The sequence below is a fragment of the Mauremys mutica genome, chromosome 6, assembly GCF_020497125.1.
Source record: "Mauremys mutica isolate MM-2020 ecotype Southern chromosome 6, ASM2049712v1, whole genome shotgun sequence".
Classification (NCBI taxonomy): Eukaryota; Metazoa; Chordata; order Testudines; family Geoemydidae; genus Mauremys; species Mauremys mutica.
Genome location: NC_059077.1, coordinates 87,679,289 through 87,703,515, shown reverse-complemented (window position 1 = coordinate 87,703,515; position 24,227 = coordinate 87,679,289). Strand labels below are relative to the sequence as shown.

At 41.5% G+C, this 24,227-nt stretch overlaps 1 protein-coding gene across 2 annotated transcripts in view; it reads left to right on the top strand.

Moving 5' to 3' along the window:
• The first annotated feature begins 993 nt into the window (after window positions 1-993).
• RIC1 (RIC1 homolog, RAB6A GEF complex partner 1) overlaps window positions 994-24,227 on the top strand; it is an 82,078-nt gene continuing 58,844 nt past the window's right edge. For both annotated transcript variants that reach the window (XM_045020485.1, XM_045020484.1), the window contains exons 1-3: window positions 994-1,614; window positions 13,220-13,327; window positions 19,440-19,516. In XM_045020485.1, coding sequence (XP_044876420.1) covers window positions 1,474-1,614; window positions 13,220-13,327; window positions 19,440-19,516 — 326 coding nt within the window. In that variant the 5' untranslated portion in view covers window positions 994-1,473. The remainder of the gene's footprint in view (window positions 1,615-13,219; window positions 13,328-19,439; window positions 19,517-24,227) is intronic.

Genomic DNA, 24,227 nt, shown 5'->3' with positions numbered 1-24,227 from the left:
TAGGCTTAGGGTTCTTCTGGGTAGGGCACTTGAAGCTAGGGTGAGGGTTCCTATGAGTAGAGCTCACCACCGTAGGTTTATGTTTCCTGAGTAAGGCACTAGGAGCTAGGGTTTTTGTTCCTAGGTCTAGGGTAGTTGGAACTTGGGTTAGGGTTCCTATGGGTAGGGTTCCCTGCCTTAGCAGTGGGGTTCCTATGGGTAGGTCTTCTTGCCCTACTGTTAGCTTTCCTATGGGTAGCAGACTTAGTGTTACGTTTTTGGTTCCTATGGGTAGGCTCCCCACCCTACAGTTAGGGATCATATGGGTAGCATATTTGGAACTAGGGTTAGGGTTTCCTATTGGTAGGGTACTTGGAGCTAGCATTAGGATTCCTATGGGGAACACACTTGGACCTAGGGTTGGGATATCTATTGGGGTACTTGGAGATAAGATTAGGGTTTAGAAGTGTAGGGCAGTTGGAACTGATTGAGGGTTTGTACGGATAGGGCTCCCCACCTTAGAGTTACGATGGTTTGGGCACTTGGGGCACTCTCCCCTCCCCCCAGGCCACAGGCACCTGAAGACTAGGGCGGGAGTCGTTCCTATTGGCAGCCTAACTGTAGCTCCCGCTCCCCGGGCTCAGTCAGCGGCATCTGCTCCGGGGGCAGAGTCAGCCTAGCCCCAGAGTGGCTGCGGTGCCAGGCGCTTGGCGGGGGTGGCGCTAACACACGCACTCGCCCCTGAGAAATCTCAGAAGCTGAGCGCCTGGGCGGGGCGGGAGAAGGATCTACCGACCCTTCCTTTCTCCGCCTCCAGAGCGCTTGTGCGCCTGCGCGCCTCCTTCGCCCTCTCCTACGCACAATCAGCGCGCGCTCCCTCCTTCCCGGATCGTCGACGCGAAGGGATTGAGGGCGTCACTGCAGCCGCGCAGCGTCACTTCCGGAGCGTTCTGCCGGCCGGCCAATCCGCGCGCCCGTCTCTGCCCCCTCCCGGCGCTGGGCGGAGCTGCCGACGCGCTGAGTCCACCGTCCCGAGGCCGTGGCGCCGGAGGGAGCCATGGAGGCGGCCGGCGCGCGAGGAGGTTGGCGGGAGGAGCAGGCGCCGCCGCAGACCCCGCTATCCCGGCGCTCGGAGCAGTAACCACCGCCGTGCCCCGGAGGCGCCGGCCCGGGCCGAGCCCCCTGCCCACCGCCTCCAGCTTCCAGGACCCCGCTGAGCTCCGCCGGCCTGGCCCGAGCCCCTTCTTCCCCGGTGCCCCCTTGAGCTGCCCGGGGCGGCAGCTGGAGGCGCCCCGGGGTCCCGGCTCCCCCATCCCGGCGGCTGGCGCCGTTAGTATGCCCGCCTTCCCCGCGGCCCCCCGGGTACCTTCCCCCCGCGGCTCGCGAAACGGGACGCGGCAGGGAGTTTGAGCGGCGTCGCCGGGCTGGTGCCGGCCCGGCCCAGTGCGTACTGCGCCCCCTCGTCGCCCCGCGGGAAGAGGGGCGTCTCCGGCCATGTATTTCCTGAGCGGCTGGCCCAAGAGGCTGCGGTGCCCTCTGGAGACCCTGGAGCAGCCGCTGCACATCCAGACGGACCCCCAGAGGGCTTTCTTCGCAGTGCTGGCCCCGTCCCAGCTCAGCATCTGGTATAGCAGGGTAAGTATCGCCCTGCCCCCGCTCCCTGTGCAACCTCACCTGTAGGGAGCATGTGTTCCTCCTCTTCCTGCCCACACAGCAGCTGTGGAGCTGCAGGACTAGCTCCTATGCATGTACTTCTGTGTTTGCAAAGCAGTCTTGTAAGTCAGACCAGTTGCACAATGCTTCGCTAGTTATTTGTAACGAGTCGCTGCCATGTAACTTTTTGAAGCTAGGCCCTTTGGGTTAACAGCTGCAGTTACTGAAACGCGAAAAACTCTTGTTGTTCACTTGTCTTGGGTAAGAAATATTGGCAAGTCTTTATGTTCTTTGCTCACCAGTATAATGCTGCAGTGTTGAGTTGTGGATATCGCGTATGGATGTGTCCAATCAGTTGTGTGTACTGAAACTTTCAGCAATGCCTGGTTGCATTTTGTAATGGCTGTTGATAATTCCCCCCACAAAAGTAGGTTAGGCCAAACCTACTTCAAGTCTCTCTTGAGCTTCTTTGAACCCAGAATTGGAAATCTGAGGGAGTCATGAAATGCACATCAGCTATGAAAATTAATTAGGTTTCTATCCTGCAGTAGACTGAATGCTGTTGTCAGCTTGTAGTCACTTCCACGAGGGGGAGATTTTATGCAGACTTTTAGTCAAGCGTAACTAGCAGCATAAAAAATTTGCTACTTAACACCTTGTATTGAAACTGAAAACTAAAATCCTGCAGTTCTGTTGTTTACTTTCTGTACCTCACTCAGGTTGGGGAATGAAAATTGTATAATCGGTGTCACATATGATTTTTCTAGGCAGAATTCACAGGGAAGTTCATGTGAAATAACTAGGTTATGAATTCAAATTGTATCAGCTACTCTGCACTAGTTCCCCTTGTGGACACTTATTCTGCATGGAAGGTTCTTCTTTTCAGTTTAGGTTAATCCACTTCCAAAGTAGATTAATCTAAACTGAAAAAGGCACTTTTAGAGTAGAATAGGAGTGTCCACATAAGGAAGCTAGCATGGAATAGTTGTTCCAGCTCTTCTCCATACAGACAAACCCTTACTACATGATCAGGATATGTACAGAACCATTAAGAACATGATCTCAGGACGGGGGACCGAAGCCTGAGCCAGCCCAAGACCCACTGCCCCTGGTGGGGGTCCAAAGCTGAAGCCCAGGCCCTGCTGTCCTGGGGGTGGGTGGTGGGGTGGGGATAAAAGCCAAATCCCAAAGGTGGTGGGGCTTTGGCTTCAGCCCTGGGCCCTGGTAAGTCTAACACCAGCCCTGGCAACCCCATTAATATGGGGTCACAACCTGCATTTTGAGATCCTCTGGTTTACTGAAGTGCTACAGCGGCGCTGCTGCATCACTACAGCATTTTAAGTGTAGATCTGCCCCAAATATAGAAGGTAAGGAAACAAATGACAATAGACAACTATCTTCTCCTCTTGTAAGTAATTTTTGTACTGGAGTTCAGGCTGTGGGAAGGGGGAAATTTGTGCTATAGCTGTTTTGTGGACAAACATACAAGTTTGTTTTACAGCCTTGTTATTCCTAAAAGGTTTACAAACAAATTATAAATATGAAACATGTTAATTCCACTTTTTATTTTACTAATTGCTGACTGAATGTACCCTTCAGAACTGTGAACAAAATGAGTTGGTGAATTGTCATATATGATTTTCTCTTTATTGTGTGAATGTTAGGACTATATGGGATTGTCTACAACCTCTCTGTAGCATCTTGTTTGCCTTGCAATAAGTTGCAGACAACGTTTGCTTTAATTGAAAGCTTTTTGTACTTCTAAAAGGCTGGCATGATATTCCTGGAGAACGAAGTTCTGTATATCACAGATATCAGCAATGCACACTAGCCCTCCTGCCCCCCCACACTGTGTACCCTCATTCTGGCAGGAGTAGTTCATCCTCCATGACTTTAGGCCTTTGCTAAGAAGTAATAATTGAGCTTGTTTGCCGACACTTGTCAGCAGCTGGACTGTCTGAGACTATATCATTTTTGTAGGGTCCCAATAGTCTTCAGAAGGTAGCAGCTCACATTCCTGTAGATCTGGCCTGAAATTGAACCAGTGGTCTAGCAGTGATTATAATCTTCTCCACTTGAGCCATACCTTGGTCCCTCCACTAGCTGTTTCTGTTAGCCTTCAGTTTTATGTACTTGGTTGATAATTTGTTTCAAATAGAGTGTAACAGCTATGCTACTGCTGCAGAACTGTTTATTTGGCTATACAATTGAGGAAATATCCACCGATAAGTCTCCACTAGACTAATGGGATGGAGAAATTGTCATTGATGTCCAGAAGTCCTCAAACTAGGCTTTTCACTCTGATGTGCAAGTAGCAGGGACTTGAGCTTTGCACCTCCTGGAATATCGCTCCCAGAATTCTCTGCTCTGGAAGCTGGTATAACATCATACATCGGGAGCCTGACCTTTGCATCAAATTACCCATGCTCCATTCACTCTAAAGCCAATATGAGTTGTATGTGCACAAGTGATGAGACAACTAGGACTCTGACCTCACTTATACAGAGCCTCTTTTACTAATATCAGATTTAAGCACCACTGATTAACCTTAGCTGCTGACAATCTGCTGGAGGCACTGAGTAGCATCCTATTAATTAGCCGTATTTTTTTGGACAACAGATTGGCTAGCTACAGGAGCTTTCAGTTGGGGGAGAAACTTGTATAAAGCCCAGAACGTGCTAGGTACTTTCAAAATGAATCCTAAATCATGCTAAATCACTGTACTTAAACCTCTTCTTTGTAGTTTAAACTGAATTAATATGGTGTGCTTCAATTTTTGTTAAACATATGGAGTGTCGTTAACTGCCATATTCCACCCCAGTGGTGGATGAATTATCTTCTATATGTAAAGCCTCATGACATCCTTGAGGATGATATGGGTGGTGTATGTGATACACTGAGAATACTTCTGTGTTTTTATGAATGTTTATGTGTGATGTGGTTTCCCTGTTCAGTTATGTAATGCTGCCTGGCTGAGTGCTTAGAGTTAAACCAAAAGAGGAGCTAAAGAGGTTACTAAAGAACCAGCAGGAATGGTAAAACAGCAACACAGATAAGAGCCTCTCATGTACATTGTTTTAAAGCAGTGTTTCCCAAACTGGGGTTTGTGAACCCCTGGGGGTTCACGAAATGTTACAGGGGGTTCTCGGGGTGGGGGGGGAATTCCCTAATGGCGGACAGAGCTGTCTCTAGGGACCCCGAGCAGGATGGGACACTGAGGAGACTTAACCTTTAAGACTCCTTATAAGAAATGGAAAGGGAAGTGGATATTTTTTGCTGTTTTTAAAATTAAATAGGCAGCTAGTATTGTTTTAAAAATTATTATGAAGAACAAGTTTAAGCTTTGTTGTAACATGTGTTGTTTGCCTGGAGTGCTCAAGACCTGAATGCTTGTGTAGGAGGAACTCTTTGAGTTGGCTTCTTAAATACCTTCATGCTGTTTCACATCTGATACTCCTTGATGAAACATAGGAGCCTTGTCTTATAACAGGCTTATTCAAAGTGATACAAGCTACCAAAGTGAGATCTTGGAAGAGTGTTGCCGTTTTCATAATACAATAAAAATACTGTAATGATAAATTAATAATGAATACATAGTGTGTAATAAACGTCACAAAAACAAATTTTATATTTCCAAGATCACTGCTTTTATAATTTATACTCATGTAAAAGATAAAATCCCTGGAAATATTCATTTTTAAGAGGGGGTTCACGAGACTTGACATTTCAGTGAAAGGGGTTCACAGGTTGCTAAAGTTTGGGAACCACTGTTTTAAAGGAATAAAGATAATAGCTGGAGCAACAGTTTGGGGTGTGGTGGAGGGGAGAATTTACCTAGCTGGCTCCATCTTGCTAGAATGCCTTACTCTTCCCAAAGCTAAGCCTAGGGTCAAAGGAGATGTAACCCCCTGGAAAAAGGGGGTTGATTGGCAGAGGCCCTGGAGGTTTTTCGCCTTCCTCTGCAGGGTGGGGCACGGGTCACTTGCTGGAGGATTCTCTGCACCTTGAGGTCTTTAAACCACGATTTGAGGACTTCAGTAACTCAGACCTAGGTTAGGGGTTTGTTTCAGGAGTGGGTGGGTGAGATTCCGTGGCCTGCGTTGTGCAGGAGGTCAGACTAGATGATCATAATGGTCCCTTCTGACCTTAAAGTCTATGAGTCGGGAGAGACTGGCCAGGATTTGTCAAGGAAAAGGCTGCCAGTCTGTGGCACAGGCTGCTGCTGTATGGCTGTTTCTCCTTGCCAGGAATGGAGGTAGCTGGGCTGAGGGAAACTTACCAGTGTGTGTGTAAGACCCATGTGAGTTAGAGGACTGGGTAAAACAAACAGCCTACTATGTGCTTTGTACCTTTTGAGTAATAAATAAATGAAGCTTTGTTCTGAAGAAGCTGTTTTTGTATCCCTTGCAAACCTATTCTGTCACAGGCTCCCAAAGGAAAAAAGGGTCTTGCAGGTGCCAAATGCTGTTTGACTTGGTGTAGTAGTCATGCTTGATACTCAGGGCTGTAACCCAGGCCCTGGTCTAAGCGGAAAAATTGTGAAATTCCACTCCAGAAGAGGTCTCATATCTATGGGTGAGCACTTGGTGAGACCTCCACAAAGGGACAGTGGTCAGCTAGCCCTGTAATTATCGTGATATATGTGTAAATATCCCCAGCATGTGTGGTAATTTTACCTCAGTGACTATTGCTACTAATCTGTACCTGCCTTAATATCACCAATTGCTTTTTGTATCTCAGCATCACATGCCCCTTGTTCTGTTCCTCAGGGCATGTCTGCACTACCAACTTTTACAGCAGTAGTTTTTCATGTCCGCACTACCCTCCTTCTGCCAGTGGAGAGCATCCTCACTAGGGGTGCTTGCACCAACTTATAAGAGGGACAGTGTGGGGGCCTGAGAACATGGGAGCTCCCCACTACAAGCCGGGCCTTCGCCGCCTCCCTGCTCCCAACATGGGCCACCATCTGGGCTGCTGCTGCCTCCCCAATCTGAGTAGTGCAGTGTCTCAGAAGTACAGGCTTCAGAAGCACCTTTTCTGCTCTTGCTTCTTCTATGCCCTTGCTGATGCCTTTTGTCTGCTGCTTTCTCATTCCTTTTTCTCTTCTCACATTCCTCCCTTCCTCCAAATCTGCCGCCTTCTCACTCTGCAAAAATCTCAGCATGAACAGCTGCAAACAGCTCATGTAATCATTAAAAATAATCAGGATATGTACAGAACCACTAAGCTCACCCAGGATCTTGCATTTATAACCCTGGTTTCTTATCTTCCCAACTCCTCATTCTGTTTTCTTCGGTCTTGAGTCAGTCACTACTTAGATTGTATACTTTTCAGGCAGAAGCTTCATGTTTTGAGTCTCGTGACTAGCGTGCTCTTTAGTAATATTTATTCACTAAGTATTTATCTTTCATATATACTTAAAATTGCTTGTCTTAGAAATCTAAAGAGAAAATGAGGTAAGTTATTCTCTTGTATTCAGGAATAGAGATCACCTAATTCTGAATGAAACTCCAAGTGATCTATGTCTAAAATACTGAATAGTGGGTGAATGTAGTAACCGTAGCATCCTGACAAATCTCTGTGGCCTTTGACGCTCACCATTGGCATTCCAGTGATATTACATGGTTCCATGTTGTCAGCTGTTAATACTGCATGTTCTAGCAAATGTACTAGTACAATCTTTTTGCGTATAGATAACAGCTGACAAGCATGCTAATTTGACAGCCCTACTTGAGTGAGTGCAAAAAAATTTTTTTTCCAAAGTAAATCAGTAATACCCAGTGAGCTGACTTTTCACACTGTGAATCATGTCTGATGGGAATGGCGCTAGAGAATGCAGGCCTTCAGAGATTGAGATTCTCACACTTGACTCCATATTTCAACTGCGCCCCAAGCCCCCAAATAAAACCCCAACAACTACAAAACAACAACAACAAAACCCAACCAAAACTGAGCACAGATTCTTTAGAGATATTAAATTCTAAAGGTATAAGTTACAGGGCATCCTGAATTGTGACAGTATAGTTATTTCTTGTCAAACAGTCCTTGTGATTCAAAGCTGAGATCGGCTGACTCCTATTGTAGTCTAGCCAAAATTTTGAGAATCTTAGGTAAGTTATTTTTAGATACGAATAAAGACTTGGAAAATAATTTGATGCTACTTTTATGTAATGCTCTGATTTTCACATTGCTTCACTGACTAGGGCATTCTGCCTATACTCTTTGATAATTTGCTATTTTGTGCAACTTATTAACTAATGCTGTTTCAACATAGAATGTAGCTTTTAAACATATTTTTAAAACTTAAACAAGGATTAGAGTGCTGCTCTTCACATATTGGTCCTTAAGTACAGGGAGAATGTTTTTTGTGCACAACTTATTCTAGTAGCGCTGTTAGTGTCTTGCAGGAACTTTGAACGGACTGACAGGCAGTGGGAAACCCTATCTTTGCTCTATAGCAACGTTTAAATAAGTTTATCCTAAACAACAAAAAATGTTAATCTTTCCTAGCGGTCTGAAAATGCAGTAATACAGCAGCAATTGAAAAGTAATAAAATAGTGTGACCACAGCGTTCCCAAATTTCTCAATCTAGTTCATTGAAATTACACATTTTCTCAGAACAGCACTAACATTTTGATTACAAATGCGTATTGAGTGGACATTTAAACCCAAGTTAGAATGCTGTTGGAATATATTTCTTTTGGGGAGCCTGACAATATTCCATATCTAGTCTGCTGAGATCTTTAGGATTGAATGTTTGATCAGTTTGAATATCTTGATCAACTGAACACTTGAAAAAATAGTGCTGTTTTTCTGGATTAGAATTAACTTTCACAAACCTCTCATAAGACTGTTAATATTTACTGATTAAATACAGTAAATAGGAGAGAAGCAAGTGTGAACTGCTAGGTAGAATGAAGTGCTCATCAATTTAACCATCCCTGTTGTGGGATATAAGTGCTGAGCCATGGACGCATAAAGAGCTTCATAACTGTCACTCTCAAGAAATCCTGTTGCCTGAAGAACTGAGGTCACTTTGATTAGAGATTTTTTTTGTATGCCTCTAGATAACATAGTAATAAAATGACAACCAAGAACAACTTTACACCTGATTCTACAAATGTTATTTTAACTTGTGGATTAGTTTTGCATTGTTGTTCATGAGTAATTAAGCTTTTCTTTGTACACATTTCTAATATTTCAAGGTGGGTTATTCCATGTACATATATTAGTGAGCAGCTGGTAGCCAGAGCTGCTGCATTAGCTGAAGCCTGAGCCCCACTGCCCTGGGCTGAAGCCAAAGCCTGAGCAACTTAGCTTTGTGGGGCCACCTCATGGCATGGGGCCCTAGGCAGTTGCCCTGCTTGCTACACCATAGTGCCAGCCTTGGCTTTTAATTTACTGGATATGCAGAAAGAGTTGTTGTGGCACACGTGGGCTGTAGAGTTTTTATAGCATTACTGGTGGGCCTCAGAAAGAAAAAGGTTGAGAACCCCTGCAATAGATCTTATTTGCTTTATCTGTTGTTTTGTTTGTGAGATCACTAGACTCTTTTCAAGATCTTCCCACTCTGTCTTCTGTGTTCCCCATTTGTCATTTTGTGAAGTAGTGCTAGCCCATTTAGACTCCTCTTCATAAAATATGTAAGGTTTCTATCTTGATTTGGCTATGAATTCCTTTAGGAGACAAAATATGTTGTCATATGAAACCCCAGGTCTTCTCTGGGGTAGGTTTTGGGAATTCCTAAGGTGGCATATTGATCTGGTTTGATAATGTAGCATTGTGTCTTTAACTATGCATTAATAGTTAGTTGTCTGTGTGAGGTGTATACAATTTGCTTGTCAATCTTACAGAAAGTTTTGAATTTTTGCTCATGATTTGTGGATGTTCAATTTTTATTCCATAATCTAATCATGGTCTGGAATATTATGCACTAGTTTAGATCACTTTTTATAAAGCGTTCTGTAATCAACAGCAGATTCTCAATGGTAGAATCACAGCTTGCATGGAAAGTGTGAGCTGTTTTTCTGTATTACAAAATTAAGAGCAAGGTGAATCAACACATCTGATTCTGAGAGAACTGCAACCCATATGTCTCATTGCAGTTGCATGTGACTAGATTTGTTTATATGGGCCTCCATCACTATGCCCACAAAAGTGTGAAGGGAAAAAATATCTTGTTGTAGTTTTCCTACAGTATTGTCACTCCAAGTTATGCCACCTGCATAAAGTAGGCTTTGTGAAGTTGGTGCAACTTTCTTCAGAATTTCCTGCATTTTAGAAAAAGAAAACAGTATCAAGCCAAGTTCTGAAGACATACAAATCTGGAGCTTTAGTTTTGTCTCTTCACAAGCAGAAATGAAAGGTTTATGTGTAAAATTTGTGCTGCTTGGTGTTGAAGGAGCAAGTTCTGAGCTACAGTAGGAGTTTTAGACTCTTTCTGTATAGGCTCTAGGATGTAGTTTTAAATAAGCACAAGTAGAAATTGTAATAAAAGGGATAGGACATCTGACAAAAAGAACTATCGGGTTACTCTTACAGTAAGCAAGCCGACTTTTCTGTTACAATCCATTTGTTATAGGCAAATGCTTTTTAGCAACAGAATGTTCCACAGTTTGTAGATAAGCCCCAATTCTGCATTGATAACTATGTACTTCTGTTGACATCAGTGAGGCTTTGCAAGTTTGCTCACATAGTTCCTAAAAGTTGTATTGGGGTCTTAGGTTGTAACAAATTGCTTTGGAGATCAAATGGACTGTTTTGTTTCTGTTCCGAGAGCAGAATAGGGAAGCTAGCCGTCTGTCTTCTGTGGTATGTTCAGAGATGTTGTTTTTCTGGGCAGCCTGTAAAACTAATTAGTGTAAATGTTTATATATCAGGGTTTGTATTACATCCTAGAGTATCCATTCAGGTTTCTGTTGTGCTAGCCTTGCCAGCCACTTCACCTTGCTTGGTTCAGATATCAATAGAAAACAATATAGCTTGCCCTATAATGTACTTAGTTTCATCTTGCTAGTCTATCCACTAGTGTGAACCCTTCCTATAACTTGCACCTCTTTTCATCATCAGAGGAGGCATGCTATTGATTTCAGCACATGGAACCAGGTTGTAACAGTAGCCATTCCACTACTAAATTCTATGTCTAGGTAGGCTAACTTGATCACCCATTAATTTAGAACTAAATATCTGTTCTAGTAAGGAAAACAGTATCTTCACTTCCAGAAACACCATAAATTTGGCCAAATAAAATGTACTCTGCTGGCTACTAATCTTTTTAGACATGCCTTTGAATTGCAGCAATGCTATGGAGTAAAATTATTTTGTAAATTAGTATAGTCAAACTTTATTAATTTGTGTATCCTCTGACTTACATGCATAGAATTAATTTATTTCCAGTTTTCATAGTGTTCTAATAAAGAAATGTCCAGTATTACAAAGACTTCATAGTGTTAATAAATATAATTAGTGTAAAGTAATCACATATGAACAAATTAAAGATAAGCTAGAATATATTGAGATTTTTTTTTCACTTGCTACTGAAATGCTCAAAATCAAGTAGCTGGTAATTGGTCTAGTCCAGGGGTCGGCAACCGGTGGCTCGCGGCTAGCCAGGGTAAGCACCCTGGCGGGCCGGCCCGGTTTGTTTATCTGCCGCGTCGGCAAGTTCGGCCAATCGCGGCTCCCACTGGCCGCGGTTCGCGGTCCCAGGCCAATGCGGGAGGCAGGAAGCGGCGCGAGCCGAGGGATGTTCTGGCCGCGGCTTCCTGCCTCCTGCATTGGCCTGGGACCGCGAACCGCGGCCAGTGGGAGCCGCGATCGGCCGAACTTGCCGACGCGGCAGATAAACAGGGCCGGGCCGGCCCGCCAGGGTGCTTACCCTGGCGAGCCGCGAGCCACCGGTTGCCGACCCCTGGTCTAGTCACTAGTGGAAATTACTGAGATTCTAATGAAGATACAGAAAACACAAAAAGCATGCTGGTAAGATACAAATTAAGGAAATAAAGCCATTTTAAATTCATTTGATCTTGGCTTACAACTAAAGTGACATTTCATAAGTTCAGCCAAAATGGATTGCTTTTAAATAGATCAGTGTATGGGTAACTTGAATTCAGAAGCATTCCTGATCTCATGTGTTGAATCTTGATACCTTGTGTGTATGCATTGTGATACTGTCTTTAATTACATGAGCACATACTATTTTTTTCTTTAACACATGGTTATTGTTTGTAGCTTTCTAGGTATTTTAAAAATAAAATTGAATAAACAAATTCCATCATGTGGCATCATATTGATGTCTACATGATTCTTCATGAGAGTTCGGACTTTTAGATCTACTGCACGGACCTCTGTTGTTTGAACTCAAACAGTAACTGATGGTGGTAGGTTGTAATCCTCTATATCAGTGGGTCTCAAACTTTTGTACTGGCGACCCCTTTCACATCATAAGCCTCTGAGTGCGACTCCCCCTAATAAATTAAACACACTGTTTAATATATTTAACTCCCTTATAAATGCTGGAGGCAAGCAGGGTTTGGGGTGGAGATTGACAGCTCGTGACCCCCTGAGAGGTCGCGACCCCCAGTTTGAGAACCCCTGCTTTGTATGGACTGTCAGTGGGACACTTTGTCAGTGGATTTCACAGGAATCTTGGGTTGCATACCAGGCATTGGAGGAGTGTGTGCTCTAGTGGGCACAGACTTTTTTGTTCATTACCCCCAAGTTTCACCCCTTCTGCCCCATGCCATCCAAACTGTCCCTGTCCTGTCTTTTACCAACCTTTTCCTCTTTGTTCCAGTCCTGTTCGCCTCACCTAATCATTCCCAGTCTATTTGCCCAGCAAGTTCTAGTCTCACCCTCTGGCTCTTAATTACAGAAGAGAAAGTCATCTTGCTCTGTTTTAGTGCTTAGCCTCATCTTGGCCTGCAGCAGCCCAGAACCACAATTGCAGGGAAAGTTCTGCTCAAACTTTGTGGAATCAAGCTGCAAAGTTTTAGCAAGTCAACTGTGATGTGCAAACTGCAATTTTTGAAATTTTTTTTTAAATCTTGGATTTGTGGCTGACCAAAGCATAGAGGCAAAACTTATTTTTCCTAAGCCTTGTTCTCAGAAATTTTGACTGAATTTTTTTCCATAAAAATAAGCCTGAGGCAGACACCTGATATAGAAAAAAATCAGCTCAAATGTTTTGGCAAAATTATAAGAACCAAAGATAGTCTTACAGTGAGCGGTGTCTGGCACTCTTAAGTGGTAATACAAGCCCCACCTATAATATTAATTGCCTGTGTATTATATAATAGCACTTTATTTGGTGTCTGAAGCACATTTATATAGGAAGTGGCCTAGTTTTAAAAGTTGTGAAGTAGGTTTAGTAAGTATCTGTTGCAAAGTGTGTAATCCCTTTCAAAAGCGGTATGCTATTCTTTATCAACTGTACAGTAATGGTTTCCCTGAAATCCTGTTTCTTAGCATCAGAATAACTTGATTTTATTTTGTGGCACAATGACACAGCAGAAAAACAATAAAAAAAGCCATATTCCTTTAACCTTCGGACATGAAATGTAACTATGTTTATTACTCTTTCTCCAGCCCAGTGTATTAATTGTAAGCTACAAGGAACTATCAAAACCAGCTTCTCAGTTTGGACCCTATAAGCAAGCAGAATGGAGGCCTGACAGCACAATGATAGCTGTTTCAGTAAGTAGAGAATTGTTTTCTTTGAAATTGTGATGTTTGTGTGTATGTGAGAGTGAGTGTATATATCAATCTTAACTAATGGCAAAAGGCCTTCTGTGCCATAGGTAACAAGTCCCATATAAAGACCAACTATGCAAACCATAATCAATATTGATCATTGGTACAGCACCCAGTTCTCATGCATGATATGCATAATAAAAACTTAAAGGAAAGCTAGTTTTGAATTTTGCACAGAGGAGCGTTGTGGATGTTCATTATTTGTATTACAGTAGTGCTTAAAGGCCCTGCTCAGGAAGCTATGCCTCTTGGTCCTAGGCATTTTACAGACTTGAAGTACAAAGACGGTCCCTGCCCCAGAGTCTACAGACAAGACTTAATAAATGGGTCACACAAACGGGTGGGGAGAGGGTGGTGAAGGAGGAGGTAACAATGTTTAAAAAAAAAAACAAACCCAAACATCTTGCTTGGTAAGTAGTAGCCATGGCTTTTCAGCTGTATAGACATCACAGTAGAAGTGAATCTTAGAGGATAAAGTAATAGCTTTATGGATATTTTGGGGGAGGTTTTTCCTATGCATAGGGAATGGCATGAGAATGAGCAATGGAGTGTTTTGAGAGAGAAGCTGAGCGGTGGGTAATAAACACTGGAGCAAAGGCAGCTTTCAAAATTATGACTTCATGCTGCATAGCTACTAAATCAGATTCATTCCTGAAGAACCTTAAAGACAAGAAGCTTGTATCTTATGAATGGAAAAGCCCAGTAGAAAGAAGCTGGGAGTGTGATCAAGCAAATTGCTAGGAAAACTATCTTAGCAGCAGCATATTGAATGGATTTGAAGAGGCAAGGTTGCATCTATAAAGACTAGAGAGTAGATTTCAGTAGTCAAGATGTAAGATGAGTTTTGGTAGTGTGAAGAGGAGGAAGACTGGATCTTAACTGTATAGGAAGAAACCTCAAGACTTGGATATGGCATGGATGTACGGGTCTAAAGAGAAGGCCAAATTGAAGGTGATATCTAGATTATGGGCCTGAGTGACTGTGATGTGTGTTGGAGTCAGAACTGGAAAGGACCTCGAAAGATCATTTAGTCCAGTCCCTGGTACTCAAGGCAGGACTAAGTATTAGAGGAAAGTTTGAGAAGGATGGTGATCATGAGTTCAGTTTTGGCCATGTTGAGTTTTATCACTTGACATCCATCAGATGTTAAAGACAAGTGAAGAAGTAGGTTCAGATGGTATGTAGAGGCACGTTTTTGGGTCATCAGCATAAAGTTGCCTGAAGTTGTACATGTGTGAGGTTATCCAGTGACAATGTACAGGGGCACAAAAGAAGGAGCCCAGGTTTAGTTCTGTAGGATCCTCACCAAAAGTTGGAGATGAGGAGGACCCACTGAAGAGAGATTAGAGAAGAGAGGTTGAAGTCACAAAAGCCAAGGGAGGACAAGACTTCAAGAAGATAAATATTTGAGATGTGGATTGGGTTAGAAAGGAAACTGGGAGAGAACTCCAGAGTTACCAGTCCTACATGGAAAGAGACTCTGTCTTCCTCTCCAATTTTTGTATAGGGACAGTGAGTTCTGGTTTTGCTGTTCTCAGCCATGTTGTTTCTTGTATGTCTCTGCTGCGGTGAGACACACAATAAATACATTTTCAGATGGTTGGAAGGCTTTAAGTACTGAAAGCTTAGCTATTCATCGGATATACTGCATCTGAATCACACACACAAATATGTTAGATATAAATTCTTCAAATATAAATTGTCTTTAGCATTTTCATTAGTGATTGCCCTACTATATTAAAAACATCTCTCTGTAAGATTCTTTAGTAGAAACTCATCAAATATTGTACAAATCTGATTGTTTACAATGTGGCCATTTTTGCTTTCTTTAGTAATTCCTGTGTTTGTCTATGTACTATTGTAGCATTACAAAACTGTCAAGAAAATCTACTCTCTGAAGGCTAATATGGAATTTTATTTACTTAGCAAAAACGTTATTCTCCCAGAGTGACTGGCCAAGTAGAACTTTACAATAATGTTATGTAGCATTCTTCTAGCTTCACCGCTAGAGAGAGAAGGATTTTTAGTTCATCTGTATTATAGCATTGCCAAGCTAATATCAATACTTTACAGTAATTTCAGCATTTTAAACTGTCACTGTATGCAAGTGGCATCTTATTCATACCTAGGGGGGCATGAATAATTATGTTGAATTATTTATTATAGGTTGAACTTCTTGTAAATCTTGTTTTTCTCAAATTTTAATTGTGAACTGAGGATTGCAATAAGATGTTGTATTAAGTTATTGCCATTTAGTTTTGTACAACTTTTAAATTATGACTCCGTGGACTGGGTGGGTACTTCTGGAAATCAGGTGAATAGCCAGGAATCTTTTGATTAAATCCATCTTTTGTGCTTCTTTCTCTGCTGGAGTCTTTCCTGGACTTTACTAAACTATAAGTGTCTGATAAATTGCTATAATGCTGCTCAGACTCCTTAAAAACCACTATTTTAACCTATGGAACTCTTGTGAGTAAAAATACAAAATCGTTCAATAAACTATACACAGTAAACATTTATCCCTTGAGCTTTTTTTCCCTGTGTATATTATGGCAGAGTTTGAACCTAAGGGCTTTACTCTACTGGCCACCTCTGTTCCAAGGCAGCACGTTAGTGAGTGGTCTTGCAGAAGTGTAACAGCAGAATTTGGCCCAGTAACACTCCCAGGAGTGTCTGAGCAATGTGTCAGGGAAGAGTCTCTGTTCATCAGATGATGTACATGCTCATATTTCTACCTAAAAGAGATATCAGGTGTTATGATGAAGGGCATATACTACAGGTCATGTATTAATACCTGAAGTGTGTTTTCTTACACAAACCATGGTCTTCCAAAATCACTTCAATTTCAAACTGCCAAATGAGTTGCTACAATTAGGATTGAAAAAGCTAGTTTCGTGAATGTTTAAATTAAGCTAAACTGCTGAAATATGCTGCATAATATTAACAAATATATTTTTGGGGTGTTGAAAAGTGTTAGGACACATTTGACATGAGATTGATGTGCTGTTTTGTGAACCAGAGTTGATTTTTAGTAATTTTCTGGATAAGTTACAGTACTCTAGAATTGCTGATGCAAGGTGGTGGAAATTCTGAACTCCCATGTTTTCAAGACAGAGTTCATGTGAGTTTCAGTTTCATAAACTAAAATAACTTACATTCAGAATGAAGGTCAAACTGTTGTTGAAAGGTGCAGCTTCAGAGGCTTAATTATTTCCTGCTCAAGAAAAGGGATAGCTCTAGCTCTCAATTAGACAGCCAGGGCTATATACATTCTTGAATTGGAAGATAAATTTGTTGACCTAATATATAAAATTCCTTGTGGGAAAAAATAAAGATGTGTGCCCTTGTTCATCTTAACAAGGGAGCGCTTGACTGCATGTACTGAGTTTTACTGTTCCCCAGATGACCAAAGTGATGTCAAATGCAGAAATAAATTGAAATTACAATAGGTAGCAAAAGCTACTTCTCTAGGAACATTATTATTGCTTGTATCTATAATGTGTGCAAAACTCTTCCACTTCATCTTGCTGTTACCTTTCCCTTCCTTTTTTGACCCTGCCTCAGGCTGAGCTCTAGGCTGAATCAGGACTAGGAACAAATGTTTGTAGGGTGTCTAGATTAACATTTATAATCGTGTTAACTCTGTTCAATTGCCAGTCAATTACATTGTTACAACAGGACCAAAAAGATTTAGTCTAGATCAGGGGTTCTCAAACTTCATTGCACGGTGATCCTGTTCTGACAACAAAAATTACTATATGACTCCAGGACAGGGGACTGAAGCCTGAGCCCATCCAAGTCCTGCCGCCTCGGGTGAGCGGGGACAAAGCCAAAGCCCGAGCCCCTCCGCCCCAGATGGATGGGCCAAAGCCCAAGCCCCACTGTCCAGGCGAGAAGCTTCGGCTCCGGTCCCCAGCAAGTCTAATACCTGCCCTGGTGACCCCATTAAAATGGGGTTGTGACCCACTTTGGGGTCCTGATGCACAGTTTGAGAACAGCTGGTATGGATGAAACCAGAATATCAAATGTATTTCTAGTTGTCCTCCTTTTCTTATACTTCCCCTGCTGCTGCCTGTCTTCCACGAGTCCTCTAATATGTTTTTCTGTTCAGGACTCGATCCCCAACATATGCAGTGGGATTCTGCTGTTAATAAAAAGCTATAGGAACAGAGTTAACTAGTCTCACACTGTCAAAGGGAAATCATATAGATGAATCCTTTGCAATGCAGCGAATACACTCCTGGATTTATAAGCATATGTATCTCAGATCTCTCAAAGCAAGGAAGGTGGATGTCCTGGCAGTCTATTGACAGAGTGACTAGGGCACTGGGGAGCTGTAGAATGTGGCAGTTTTATTTCAGTGTAAAACTATCCTACCTAGTGTAAAGTAATTGCGCAGTTGAATGATTATAGTGATCTTGCAACAAATTTGTAATAAAATGTTCAGTTCCTTTATTGTTCAAGTAACTTCATTGATGGCATTTGATGTGCTGTTCAGAAGTAAATCTAAGGATAGCAGCTTGTACTAAGGATGGAATTCAAGAAGGTCTTTTGTGTGTTAATGTCAGTAGGAAGATACTTTACAGTATTGTTTTACTTTTCCTATCTGGATAGGATTCTTATGAGTTTAAATATTTGAACAGGTGCTAAGCAATGGAAAAAACGTATGTAGATGTTAGAAATAGATGCATGTTAAGTTTCTGTACTATGTATTGTGCAGTGAAGTTAATTTTGTTGCACAGTGGCTGGAAATAAATGGAAACTTAACTCTCAAGGTCAGAGTGGCACGTTTTTTGTCATCTCGAAGGAAGAAAGGTATTTGCCTTGAAGAATCCTGTTTTTTTATATTCCTGTTTTTTAGTTTGAAGCTGAAACTCAAACTGAATATATTAAAAAGCACTAAGTTTTTGGTGCAAAAACTCTATTTAAGCTGATGAAATAAGCGAACAAGCATGTTTCCCTTTTGGTTCCTTAGCTGAAAAACAGGAAACCAGCTCTGGAAAGAAATTTGAAACCTTTCATATTTCTTTGCTTCTTGCCTTCAGTCTTTTTTTCCTTCGAGTGCATGCCCATCCAGTTTTAAAATGAATGAGGCATAGTTTAGTTTAAATGCATTTGCCCACTTGTCTAGATGCTGCTGCTAAATATTTGGTAAGAAACTGCTGGCTGGCTGACTTGAGACCTTCTTGGTCATCTGCCTCTGTTGTATTTATGCAGGCATTGTATGAATTCTTAGTCTTAACTGTACGTGTTAATGACTGAATAAACATACATCTGCTAGATTAATAAAATATTAAAGTTTGAAACTACTTCTGTCATATTGAAAGGCAGATTTGTTTGAATTATGGTGGTATGGTATGCCTAAACCCATTGCCCCCTCTTTCCCAGTCTCAGAGGTGCTGAGGATATGCTACTCTAGTGTTTACTGCAGCAGCTTTACTGCACAATTTTGTGGGCACTTCGGTCCCGATTTGTAAAGGTATTTGGATGTTAGGCACCTAGTGGGATTTTCGAAAGTGCTTAGGTCCCTAACTCCCATTCATTTAAATGAAAATCGCACTAGGTGCCTAAATACCTTTTTAAAAATCAGGCCCATACTCCTACAGTCTGAACTCTAATCTCCATATTTAAGAAGGAAAATACCTACCAGTGGTATGCTTTTCATATTGTCTTTTACTGTACAAGTGATCCATATGGTGGATTTTAAGAAGTAGTATGGATTTTTAGCAGAAATGCATCTTGATTTCAGGGTTGTTCAGTATAACTTTCTTGTGTAACATTTTGCATATCATTGGCTGATGTAAGGTTAATTGAAGCATCTTGTTTATGATCTACTTAAGACAAAATATGGTTGCACATGCACGCATAGTGTGGTAATCACACTGGTATATGAAACTGGGATATGAAATTAAGGACTTTTTTTACTGGATTTTCTACTTAGTTTGTAAAAGGTTTGAGACTTCTATAATGGTTTTTATTGGAATTCCTGTAAGTTTTATGTATATACACACACAAATACAACATTTGTAAAAGCTGCAGCATCTATCTCTTTCAGACCGCAAATGGATACATCTTATTTTTTGATATTCCATCCTCAAGGGACAAGTATCTTTATGAGCCTGTGTATCCCAAGTAAGTAGTCTAAACTTTATTCTTTGCAGTGTACACTACAGTAAATAGCTTTACTTACGTTGAATGTACTTCTTTGCAAAGAACTTCTTTAAAAAATGTTACAAAACTAGATTCATATAATGCAAAAATGTCTCCAGAGGTATTTTAATGATCACTGAAAACAATTCCTCAAACTTTTGAAGGGCTGTTTAGTGGAAAAGTGATATATACTTGATGGAACCCTTGGGTTTTCAATGCACAGGTAAGATGCTCGGTTTTGCCACCAGAAGAGCTCTGCAACTTACAGCAATAAAATGTTCTAATTTTAAAACCGATTATAAACAATCGTTCAGTTTCATGAAACCTAAAGATATAAGCCTCAGTTCTTAGTTTTGTCCAGTGGAACAAACCGTGCCTGAAAGAAACCCCAGCATATAATTTTGTACATTTCTGCCAAAAAATTAACTGTTTTAAAGCATCTCTAAACTGTCTTTAAACAGGTTTGAAAGTAAAATTCACGTTACTGTACATAATTTATTTTTAATGTCTTGTATTTATGTAATGCCTCTTATTTCCAAATGGTTACAGACTACAGAATATACTTCACTTTTTTGAAATGCTGCCAGTGAAATATGCTGAACTTTTAACAATGCACTTTAATGTTACTAAAAGGTTTGGTACAGAAGCTGAAAATTACATTTAAAGCTGTAGGGATAAATGTTATGTAGGCAGAATCTGTAGTCTTTTAAATCATAAACTGGCTAAGACAATAGAGTGATAACTATGCTTGAGTGGTGAGAGGCTCCTTTTTACATATGTGAAAAATGGCACTTCCTTAAAACTATGATGAGCTTTGGTTCCCTATTGAGTCTGAAGAAAGAAAACATACATACTTGGGGCCTCTTGACTCCATAGCCACAAAATTTGCCATGGATTACCCCCCACTCTAGAATCCAAGATTCCATTTTAAAACATTTAGCCTTCATGGTTTTGCTCAAACCTTGGTTAAATTGGTTTTTTTGTTCAAAAGTGGGTGAAATGTGGCAGGATGTCTCATCTTAATCTATAATCTTATTAGATAAAATCCTTTAAAAAAATTGCAGAACAGTTAAAGAAATATTCTGATATAGAATGAGATTATGTACTCACATCTTTTTTTATACAGTTTCAAGGTTCTGATGAGATCACAGAATTTTTATATCAACAGACCATTTCTACCATAAAATGAAGTGGCAATATATAAATAAAACTGTGAATTAATAGTTTTGATGAGACAGTGTTCACCTCTGGATGCTTCTGAGGTGCACTGGGCAAGCTAAATAGTGCAGTTTGACAATGAGTAGAAAGTGTGGAAGGGAGCTTTGGAGCACCATTGACCAGCATTGCCATCATCATCATCATCATCATCACTGCGGCCTGCTGAGACCATCTGCACTACTTGGCTTCCTTTCTCTTGATCATATGGTGTTCTGGCCAGACCAAATAAAGAGAGGGCACCTGATGAAATTACTATTTTGATGACTGTCTTGAGCAACTCCTGAGATTTGAATCTGAGGGCAAGTCTACACTACTGCACTGTGTCGGCATAGCTGCAGCTGTGCCGCTGTAGTGCATCTGGTGAAGACGCGCAGTGCTGATGGGAGAGCGCTCTCCCATCAGCATAATTACTCCACCTCCACGAGAGGCAGAAGCTATGTCTGCAGAGGAGTATCTCCCACTGACATAGCAGTCTGGAGAGAGCTTAGTCGATGTAATTACGTCAATCGGGGAGGTGTCTCTTTCACACCCCTGAGCATCGTAAGTTACATCGACTTAAGCGGTAGTGTAGACCAGCTCTATGATGCCTACTGCTGCACTTTCCCCTAGTGCAGTGGTCCCCAAACTTTTTATCTCACACCCTCCTTCACCCCTGTCTGCCCCCCATCCCTGAGTCAGGGTCAGGACCATGTCTCCAGGGTGTGGGGGTGTGGTCAAGGGTAAGGGAGCCGAGGCTGAGGCCACAGCTGGGAGGTGGGGGCCAGGAGCAGAACTGGATGGTGCTGCCTCCCCACCCCCTGTGTGGGCTGGCCTGGGCCCCAGCCATGTCCCCCTGAACCTTCCTTCGTGCCGCACAGTTTGGGGACCTCTGCCCTAGTAGCAATACCACTTGTACAACTGTCAAGCCTGGGCTGTTTCCCTTAAGACTGTATAAATAGAGGCAATAATGAAGATTTGTTTAAAATGTACATAATAATTAAATGTAAGCGTATTTGTTATACCGTAAGAGATGTATGAAACATTTCCCAGCTCTTCATTTTAAACCTCAGCAAGTGCTGTTCTTTTTTTCCTCACCTTTATTACTCTAGCTTTGGTTGTGCATCTTGTGTTGTGGCAGCAGGTTTCATTTCAGGAGTGATTTATCTCTTTCAAATAACCCAGGTTAGAAAACAGGATAGATATTGTATTTTTTGTATACATTTTCTCTTTTGGGTCAATTTTAGACATGGATTTGGAGTTTTCACTTTGTGATTCTCCTTCTGTAGTTTTCTGTCCCTCTAATGATATATCCTGTTTCGTAACCTCATTTGATGAAATCCTGGTCACTTGTTCCTGCCTGGTTCAACCTTCTACCAAAGGTGGCATGGATTTGTTTTGGATTGATTCCATTTCAAGTAACCGGCTGTCTCATTTTGCCCACTTCTGTCATCCTCGCTTTACTAATAGCAGCTCTTTATAAGAAGCAAAGCTGATGGTGTGATGTTTATATATGTACTCATATAATTGCATAAATTTGGTATCTAGAATCTTGTCTGTAATAGCAGAAGCAAATGAGAAATGTTGTCTTTGTTTAGACCTCTGTGCTTTGACCAAATGTGAGGTTAGCTATGAAGTTTTAAATCATGGATATCTTTACAAATTTAGCTTTGTAAATATTAGATCTTCACAACATCCAGTCTGAAGATTGAACTGCAGCTGTCTTACCTCCAGCTAAGGCGGGGAGGAGAGATGTTGAATCAGACTGCAGCTTGGATAAATCCTTCTCTTATACCACTGTGTGGGCCTTGCAAAGATCTTGCTTAGGTCCTTACCCAAAATGATTTAGGGACGTGATATTCCTTGTGTGACACAAGCATAAGAACCTTTTTTTTTAAAAAGGCCCTGTAAGTCACAAAAGACAGGTTAAATATTTGTGTGTCCCTTGACTAACATCTTAGTTTTAGATTCAAATTCTGTTTTGAGATTTTTTTTTTCTTCTTTTACTTCCTCGTGGGCACCTGGTCTACCTGAATACTGCTTTGGTATGTCGCAGACTAGAGCAGCTAATAGCATTTTAACCATTGATAGGAAGTATCCTCTGCTTACTATTCCACTGAAGATCCATCATGACTGGCAGAGGGGAGAGAATTGTTATAAGGGTGCTGAGGAGTACTCTTAAACTTTGTGGTTGCTGGATGTGGAAGTGGGTGGCGGCAGAGATGGCATGGAGTTGTGGGAGCTCAGCCACTAATATGCTGGTACTGCAGCTTTTAGAAAGGGAGTGATGTAAACATCTGACTTCTTCCTCAGTAGCACCAAAAGATTTCTCTGCCCCATTATACCCTCCCTGTGGGATGGAGTCTACAGAAGTCTCACCCCTGAAGGAAGATGCGGGGTCTGTTGTAGTTCGAATGAAATTGACATTCGACTACTCTAATAATTTATTGCAATTCACTTGTAAGATTTTAGAAAGTATTGTGGGTGGGAATTAAATGGAGATCCACTCTATGATGATGATTCATTGGTGGTAGAATAATTTTGGAAGCTGTTCTAAAAGTATTTTTAAACTTCCATGGCCTTTTGAGTTTTGAATGCAACATGGAGGCCAGGTGTTTGCCTTTTTTCAGACACCCAAGAAATTGGACTGATGTGCAGTATGATCAGTGCCAGTAAGAAAAGGAGCAGAGCTGCAAGTATGTTAAATGATTTCCAAATGAATTTTTGCTTGGTTGAGTGGAAAGTTTACCATGTGGTGCATATATCAGCCTTTCAGACAGCCCTTTATCAGATATAAAGAATAAAGTTGAATTTACTTTTACTTTCATGACTAATTGTGTATTTTTCTAGTTTGTTACTGTTTATACATCATAGATAAATGTCAGGTTTATGTAGTTAACATGCATTCCCTTTTTTAAAAACAGATCAGGAAGCTCCACACTAGCAAGATTCCAGCAAATTTATTTTACACCTATTTTATTGCCAGAAAAATGGAATGAAACAGCCCAAAATGCTGAGAGCACATACTTTTTGAAGTGTATATAAATATACTGAAGGGGCATTGTATCTTGTATACATTACATGAGACTAATCAGGAATTGAGGCTGTGTGCTCTGTTTTGTCTTGTAGGGATTTTATTTTTAAACATGTCTGTTCTAGTAAAGCTAAAGCCTGAGGGACAATTTGTTTAAAGATACAGTATGTGGTAGACTCTTTAAAATCAGCTGTTCTAGTCAAGCTCTTAGTGACTGTTTAATAATCTTAGGTCTCGTCTACACTGCAGACCTATACAGTATTGGTATAACTACTTTGCTCGGGGTGTGTGAAATCCATACCCCTCTGTCATGTAGTTATATCAGCATAAATCCCCTGTGTAGACAGCGCTACGTTGACAGGAGAACGTCTCCCACTGACATATCTATATCAGGTGGATTAACTACACTGACGGGAGAGCTCTCCCATCAGCATAGGAGCGCCTTCACTTAAGTACTATAGCGGT